Source organism: Seriola lalandi, unplaced genomic scaffold (genome assembly GCF_002814215.2).
Source record: "Seriola lalandi dorsalis isolate HSWRI2012SDOR001 ecotype SW California unplaced genomic scaffold, Sedor1 jcf7180002054850, whole genome shotgun sequence".
Lineage (NCBI taxonomy): Eukaryota > Metazoa > Chordata > Actinopteri > Carangiformes > Carangidae > Seriola > Seriola lalandi.
In genome coordinates this window covers 2,107,433-2,115,863 of record NW_019525403.1, presented here as the reverse complement: position 1 = coordinate 2,115,863, position 8,431 = coordinate 2,107,433, and the positions used below count along the sequence as shown (strand labels likewise).

At 46.5% G+C, this 8,431-nt stretch overlaps 1 protein-coding gene and 1 long non-coding RNA gene across 4 annotated transcripts in view; both read right to left on the bottom strand.

Annotated features, from left to right (window-relative positions):
• Positions 1-5,686, bottom strand: part of LOC147817911 (uncharacterized) — an 11,206-nt gene extending 5,520 nt beyond the window's left edge. Inside the window, exon 1 of one of the 3 annotated variants that reach the window (XR_015438517.1) lies at positions 5,576-5,686. This is a non-coding gene — a long non-coding RNA (uncharacterized LOC147817911). The remainder of the gene's footprint in view (positions 1-5,575) is intronic. The other 2 variants (XR_015438516.1, XR_015438518.1) reach the window with 2 other exon arrangements.
• A 380-nt stretch (positions 5,687-6,066) lies between these two features.
• Positions 6,067-8,418, bottom strand: LOC111670302 (ankyrin repeat domain-containing protein SOWAHC-like). Its single transcript, XM_023426948.2, has one exon. It carries the CDS (start codon positions 8,261-8,263, stop codon positions 6,617-6,619), a length of 1,647 nt encoding a protein of 548 aa, XP_023282716.1. The 5' UTR covers positions 8,264-8,418; the 3' UTR covers positions 6,067-6,616.
• Positions 8,419-8,431: the final 13 nt, after the last annotated feature.

The following is an 8,431-nucleotide window of genomic DNA, read 5'->3' as shown; positions in this document are numbered from 1 at the left end:
AGACTGTGGCCACGGCAGAGCTCCACAGTGGGAGCTCTTGAGATCCTTTTCCAGGACTGGACGTTTGCCCGCCGGCTGGGATCTGACGGTTGACGGTGTTCCGAGAGGGGGAAGGACAACGGCGGAGTCCGAGAAAGTCCCTGATAATAATATTGGACGACGGATAGCGAGAAATTCCGTGCGTGATAACAGTGATGGGCAGCGGAGTCCCGTAAAGATCCGTGGAAAAAACAAACTGTGAATGAATGAACGACTAAGCGGACGGAGATTCAAATACCACTAGGTGTTTAGTCTCATGTAAAAGCAGTGGGAAGTAAACAGCGGACCTCTTGCGGATGCAAAGGCGACAATTCTCCACTCGAAAGAGTTGAAGTGAGAATTACCACAACGGGGATTTAAAGTGCTGTCCTGCTGACGAGGAAACAAATCGGTCCTTAGAAGAACCCCAACTGACCCAAATTCTTAAAAGACGCAAGAAACAACTAAAAAGCTCGAGTTAAGGATAAAGTTCAAAAAATAAATAAACGAAATACAATTTTAGAAAGTCAAGCTGAATTAAATGAAGGTACCTAGGGAGATAAAAATAAGTAAAGAAAGAAATAAAAATATATATATATTAATAGATAAAACGATTCCAAGCAGCAAAGCATAACAGTAAAAAGAAAAAAGAATAATAAGTAAAGAAATAAAGAAAGAAATATATATAGATAGATAGATAGATAGATAGATAGATAGATAGATAGATAGATAAATAAATAGATTGTAAGGAGAGAGGAGAGAAAAAAGGAAAACAGGGACATGCAGAAAAAGGAGAAAATAAGCAAGTCATGTTTCACAGGAAGGAAGATGATGAGAAAAAAAGGATAATAAGGAAGAAAGTGAGGAAGAAGAAGAAGAAGAAGAAGCTGTAGCTGTAGGAAAAGAAAAACCAATACAGAAAATATATCCTACACTGCCTCAAGAAAACACACCCCGACACAAAGACTCACAAACACGTCAAATAAGCACCAGAGCAGGAGGTAACCAGTACGGGTGGTCAAAAACTGTGGGAAAGGCGCTTTCCCCGGCGGCTCCTGCTCCATCAACCACTGACTCGTCAACTAGCGGTGCTGAAGCTTATCCCCATGATCCGAGTGGCAAACTATCCAGGAAACGGAAAGCTTGAGGAGATCGTATCATCTTAATGGACAGGAAGTGCAGCAAGTGTGGACGGCAGCTTTCAAAACCGACCGGCACCACGTGTGCGGGGACTGGAGCCCGTTAGACGGAGCGGTCCCGCCAGCCGTCTTCTCAACAGGACACGAGCACTAGAGCAAACTACACACAAATAGGGAAAGTCAGACAGGGAGATGGGGAGTCTTTTGAAGACTATAAAGTCAGAATGACAAAAGCCTTCAAAATGCACAGTGGTTTGGAGCTTTCCGCCGACAACTACAAAACACCATCCGTGCGGGGTCCAGAGACATCCCATAGGGTTCACTGCAGGGACCTTAGACGAAAACAACAGCAGACGAAGTTCTCCTTAATTTTCAAGACTTACTATCTTTGGATAGTGTTCGGCCAGAAGTAGAATTAATGGTAAATGTGACGCCGGGGCGTGTCGGACCACACGTAGAGAAGTTCTAGCCAACGTCAGACTAAGCGATCGGTGCGTAAATGTGCGTTCTGCAAGTGGAAAGCTAACCCAAGTGCCAGAGTCAGAGCCAGTCTGGTTGAGGGACCCACTCGGACAATCTTGTCAGCTATCTATCCCCATGTTCCCACAAGAGATCTACTGACGTAGGATTGAGAAAAGGAGCCCTTCCTGCGCAAATAAGATCAAAAACTGAATACAGACCTTGTGTACGACAGTACCCGTTAAAACCAGACGCATACGAAGGTATAAAACCGGTGATAGAGGACTTAATAACAGCTGGAGTAATAATTAAATGCAACGATTCACCGTGTAATACTCCCATTTTCCCAGTAAAGAAACAAGCACCACCTGTGGGTTGGCGGATGGTACGGGATCTACAAGCGGTGAATAATAGCAGTACCCTGCTAAATTCTCTAAGGCCAGACGCAGCTGTATTTACTGTAGCGGATATCAGTAACGCAGTCTTCTCAGTCCCAGTCCATAAAGACAGTCGGTTTTGGTTTGCGTTTACTTTTGGAGGTCGACGCTCCACGTACACCACATTGCCCCGGGGATACTGTGAAAGCCCTACTATCTACTCACGGGTCTTGGTGTATGTAGATGACGTGCTATTGGCCTCCCCGGACACGGAGACGTGTAAGGGGGATACGCTGGCACTTCTAAAACATCTCTCGGAAGAGGGCCGCAAAGCGAGCAAAAACCAACCCCAGCTACGTAAAGAAACGGTAAAACATCCGGGTCACAATCTAAGCGCAGGAGGAAGAACTACTGTAGAGGATAGGAAGACGGCTATTCTCCGAGCACCTAAACCAGGAACAAAAAAGCAAACCATGTCCTTTTTAGGCCTAACAAATTATTGTAGGAGCTGGGTGCCCAATTATGCAGAAATAACAGCACCTTTGCAAAAACTAACGTATGCAGATAATCTCAAAATGGCATCACCATTGCGCCGGACAGAGGAAGCTGAAAGAGCTTTCTGGTGTCAAGCACTGCCTTAGCGTTACCAGACTACAACAAACCTTTCATTCAAATGGTAGACTGTAAAGAACATTTCATGACCTCCGTGTTGGTTCAACAACAACACGGAGATAAAGTAAAACCCGTCGCATACTTTTCATCTAAACTAGATACACTGTAAAAAAAAGTCCGTAGAAATTACGGTAAAAAATTGTCAAACGGCAACAGTCGAAAGCCGTAAAACCTAAAATAGTTTATCACCATAGTAAATACATTGAATTACCGTAAATCAAGAAATAATACATAACTTTAATTTTTACAGTGGTAATATGTAGAAAACACATATTTTTTCTGTGAAAATTAAAAAAAAGGTCCAAATGAATGGAAAAATACCGTAAAATCACAAGAGTAATTACCCTAAAATTAACGGTATTATTCTGCCTAAATTAAAGATTTTGCTGACGTGTACGTTTGAATTTACAGTATAAAACTGTTTAACATTCTGCAAAATCATACCTTCATTTTTGCAGGAAGAATACGTTAAAAATATGGTATGTTTGTAATGTTGATTTCACTGAAAAACATATTTTTAAATCAAATTATTTGCTGTTATTTTATATAGGGTCCTATGCCTCTATAGATATCGTCTATGAACTATTAACAGAACTATGCTGTAATAAACTCAGCAAATATGGTCTGAAATAATGAAAACGATTTGATTATTTTAAAAGCATCTCAGAACATCCGATTGATCCTAGTAACATCCCCCGCCTGCTAAATTTAAAAGCACCTCGAAACTGAGTAAGTATTTCTCCCCTACAGCTTGCGATTGTTCACTTGTTGATATTAGCGCGTTGTATCTGACTCCCATGACCTGTTAACCTCCGACCAACGCTGTCCGCAGTCTACGTCGGACGAGCTTCGCCATCGACGGTCTGGATTTTTAGGAATTTGCCTCAGCCAGAAGTTGAACCTGCATCAAGTTAAAGGCTTTAGCTGAATTAGTTTATCCGGCTTATGAAGAGGGTTGCATTACAGACAGCTAACAACGCGCTAATGTCCCTATAGGTTTACGTCCAGCTAACGTTACATTAGACTTTTATAACAGCATGGAAATGTCTATAATACATATTCAGACGTATTTAGGAGACAGAGCGTATTATTAGCAAGCGTTTCATTAGTTTGACTGCTTTAGAAAAATGCGGTGTGGGTTTACCCGCCTGGCGGGCTAAAGCGGGATCCGTCTATGCGCTGAAGCCTCGGGTTAGATAACAACATACAGAAATTTAAAGACGGCTGCAGCCCAGAGAGGAATAAGTGAATATTTGTAATGTTAAAGATTAATGGATAAATGACACAAAGACCGTGGCACGGCCCTTGCTAAGAAAGAGGGGAACAGGCTAATGGGCCTCTTATTGTAGCACGCGACTGTGACCCCCCCCCCCCCCAAGGGTGTCACCAAACAAAACCAGTCTTCTAGACCTCCTCTTCGGAATCAGCGGCTACGACACAAGGCCGGCTGATTTGTCCAAGCAACGGGAGTCGTAGCAGCGTTAGCGTGGAACGGCTAACTCTGTGAGGAGAACAAAGGAGATAACGGCAAGCGACACAGCCAGACGGGACTTTACTCCGCCAGGGAGCCTCCCAACTCACTGGACTTTACAACAACACTGGAAAGGACCCCTTTGCTTGTTCCAAGGACTGGGTAACGTTAACGGACTGGGCCTAACCTCTCCCGGCACGGCACGGCACGGCACAGCACAGCATAGCTAAGCAGCAGAACTCTTAACTTTGTTAACGTACTTGTTGATCGACGTCTCGTTGTTGTTGTTGTTGCGATGTTTGCTTAGGTCGCGGTCAGTCGTACAGTTAGTCGAGTCTCAGTCCTAGAACCTGCATGAAGCTAACCTCCCCCCCCCTCTAACCCGGTACCTTTAGATTACATGAGCTAGGCTAACAAAGAAACTCACACCTTCCCTCTCACACACACTAGGTGTGTGTCTCGGCGGCCATTTTAGTAGTTTCTTTGTTTACCGCCATCTTTGTAGTCTTCTTTGTTCAGGTCATGTGGTCACAGTGACCGCTTTGAGTCGGCCATCTTGCCTTTGTCTGTGTCCCCCGCACACGCGCGCGCGCACGCGCGCACACACACACACACACACACACACACACCTACCTGTATATGCTAGATTAGACATTGTATTTTACTCTGCTCCATTGTAAATAAATGCCTTTTAAGTGTAACTACTGGTGTGTTTAATGTTGCACAAGCGTGAATGTCGCCGACCTCTACTCGGTAGAACTCCGACCCTTCCACTGTAACTTACTGTGGATACGGTAATTTGGTTACAGTTAGTAAGCTAATGGTTAATCAGAGTTCCAAACTAATGGTAATAGATTGAGACTAAAACCATATTGGCTATTTTGCCTATTAGTTTAGGCTGGTGCGCCGTGAACTTTAACTCATTTTAAAGTTATTATTTAATATTAATTTTTTTTAATATTAATATTTTCTGAATTTTTGATAGCCGATAAATTGATAAACGACCGAAATCTAACACATTTGGTGTCCGGCTCGTGAGGTAGAGCACCGTTAACTTAACGCTGCCCCGGTAGAGCTCGGACCCAACAGCGGCCACCTCCTCATGCCACTGCAACAAACTATTTGACAAGCAAAGACGCACACTGTTTTCTGCAAAGCCTTATCTCTTAACTGTCAGAAAATATGATATGTTTTGTCATTACACAAGTCTGTCTTCCGTCCGGGCAGGCCGTCTTCCCCTCTTTTGATTTTTCCTTGCCTTTTCCTACATTTTCTATCAATGATATCACCAGTTCAGATGTTTGAAAGTCAACAGAGAAATTACATTTCAATTATTAATACTACTACCACCACTACTATGATTTCCTTTGACACGACTTGGAAGTTAATGGCAGAGCTACACAAAGTTGTTTGGTGATATTTCATTGAATTGAACTTACCCAAATGTTTGTAGCATGTGCTCCCGTCCGAGCTCCGTCCAAGCCGATGTGAAAGGTCAGACTGTCAAACGGGAAGTGGACGGATCCAATTTCATTTATACAAGGGGGAACCCGGATTGTACCAAGCGGGGGAGAGAACAGAGGGGTTGCGGGGCTGCGGTTGTACAGGTTGTATGTTGAAATCAGCCAATCGCATGAACTTTGAGGGCTGACAATGAGATGACATTCACCTGCCTTCAATGTATGTACATATTCTAATTACATATAATACGCTCGTTCTGACGTTAGTAATTATTGATTATGGATTGAAAAAAATGTATAAATCACATAGTAATACAGTAGTCGAATGCGCACCTGTTGGACAGGACGTGTTGGACAGTCTTTGACGTCAGAGAGAGAGGAAAACATTTAAAGGAGTTTTTAACTTTAATTCTGTATTAAAACATTTAAAATCATTATATATATAGAGAGAGAGAGAGAGAGACAGAGAGTTATATTTTTTGAATTTAAATTGTACTGCTTTGATAATTTATACAATACTGTACATTTTCCTAAATCCCTATAAAGTAAACCATTTGTAAACTTCAGTTTTCAGATTACAGATTTACATCCAAAAAAAAAAGAATGTACTAAAATACTAAAGCGCCAGATTTACAGGTCATAGAGAAATATTCCACATAACTTTACCCCACAGAGCTGATGTTTCCTCAGTACGGAGGAAAAATTAAACAGAAAAATTCTCAAGTCAAAGTAAGAATCTCAAGACAAAAATGATATCACGTGGCCCTAATCCTCTTCCATTTAGAATTCTAGGACCAAAGATCAGAATTTGGCCTCACAGTTGAACCTTGCGCCTGCCGATCCAGATCAGCCGTGAACGGATAAAGAGAAGCAGCCCGACCTACGCGAGTACAGTATGTTGCAACGTCTGATCTGACTGATTAATACAATGTGCGTTTGTGGATTATTGTTCACTTGTTCTTTCGGCCCCGTCTTTCTATGGAAGGTAAAGATCGTCCACCGCCTGTGTCCGTGTTGGTCTCAGCCAAAGAAATGTGTCTTCGGTCTGGCCCTGAACGAGCCCCTCGCAGACCCCTGCAGATCCTCTGTGCCCCGGAACGACGTGCTGTGGACGATCTGCGACGTCCTCGAGCGCAGCTTCTCCAGTTTGGGCTTCATCCTGCTGAGGGACGACCTCCTCCTCAGGGGTTTCTCTCTGGCCCTCCCCTCCCCGTCCACCGAGTCACAATCGGCCGGGTTCAGCAGCCTGAGGGGCTTCAGGTTCGACTGGAGAACCTTGGAGAACCTCCAGCGGCCCCCATCCTCGTGGTCCACGTTCTCTGAATCCGATCGCTCGTATGCTCCGACGATGTCGCGTATGTCCAGGCTCACGCTGTCAGTCAGGTACTGGCAGGCCTTCCTCCCGCTGTAGTCTCTGATCTCCGGGTCGGCGCAGTAGGCCCCTACCAGCAGCTTCACCACCTCCATGTGGTCGTGCATGGCGGCGATGTGCAGCGGGGTGTAGCCGGCGTTGGATCGCACATCAACGCTGATGGGAACGTCGCGCTGCTTGGCGAAGTTGACAATCAGCGCTATCAGCTCCGGCTTGCCGTGCTTGGCGGCCCAGTGCAGGCAGGTGAAGCCGGTGACGAAATCCTTCCTCAGGACAAGGCTGGGCTCTGTGTTGAGGAGGCGGCGCAGGCTGCCCCACTCCGCGTCCGAGGCGCACATCATCCACTCGTGCTCCAGAGGGTCCAGCGTGACCGAGGTCCCGTCGTCATCCAGGTTAGTGGACACCAGGGAGGCCGAGTCGCTATCGCTCCTGGAGGACAGGTGAGCCGACCTGCGGAACACCATGCTGCGCCTCACCTGGGGGGATGTGTTCATCATGACCTGGATGAAGTGCTTGCGGCTGCTGGTGCCGTCACTACCACACAGGCTGCGTGTGTCGAAACTTCCCTCATCGTCTGATTCTGGCTCCCGGGGCCGAGATCCTTTGGAGCCTCTGCGCCTGATCACCGGGTGAGTCCCTGCTTCAGATCGCTCACCTGTGGGAGTACCCGCGTCTACTTGTCCTGTACCGCCGGTTTGTACAGGCCCGGGCAGGGCGAACACAGATGCCTCAGCAGGGAGAGGTGACGCCTCAATAACTGAGATTTCTGGTATCACCGGTGCTTCTCCCGCCTGCTCCTTCTCGGATTCCCTCTTCTCCCTCCGGAAGCTTCCCGTGTTGCCCATCTCACCCGAGCGGCCGTCCGCCTCCGCTTCCTCAACTGTGCAAACAAATTCTGGAGTCGTATCAGGAGGAGGAGGAGGAGGAGGAGCAGGCGGAGCCCTCACCTGGCTGTCACTTCCGTAACCTGAGCCCGGCAGTGTTTGTTGCTCAGCAGCCTGAGCTCCGCGTGCGCCTTTGCTTTCGTTGAAAACTTGCTCAGCTCCCGCTTCCGTCCCGTTACTCCGCCGCTCTCTGAAGGAGCCGCGGAACCTCAGACACACGTATTTAACTCCGTTCTCCGCTTTCACAAAAGCGACGTTGTCCACGTAGTCCTTAAACCTCTCGCGCGACGCCGCCTTCCCCTCCTGCTCCTCGGGGAACGCGGCCTTAAAATGCTCCGTTAAATCGCTGTTTCTCACCCTACCGCCTCGCTCCCTCACAAACTCCACAATGGCCTCTTGAGAAAACTCCATTTCTCGGTATAATCAGCCCGGTTTTAATGAGTTCTACACGCGGGAGAACAACACTTAAACCGTCCCATACCGGACGGCTCACCGGATTATCCGCCGTTACTCTGCTGACGGGACGAGTGAGAACTGAGAGCAGCTCAGGCTTCTCCGCCTCCTAGCAACCACACCAGA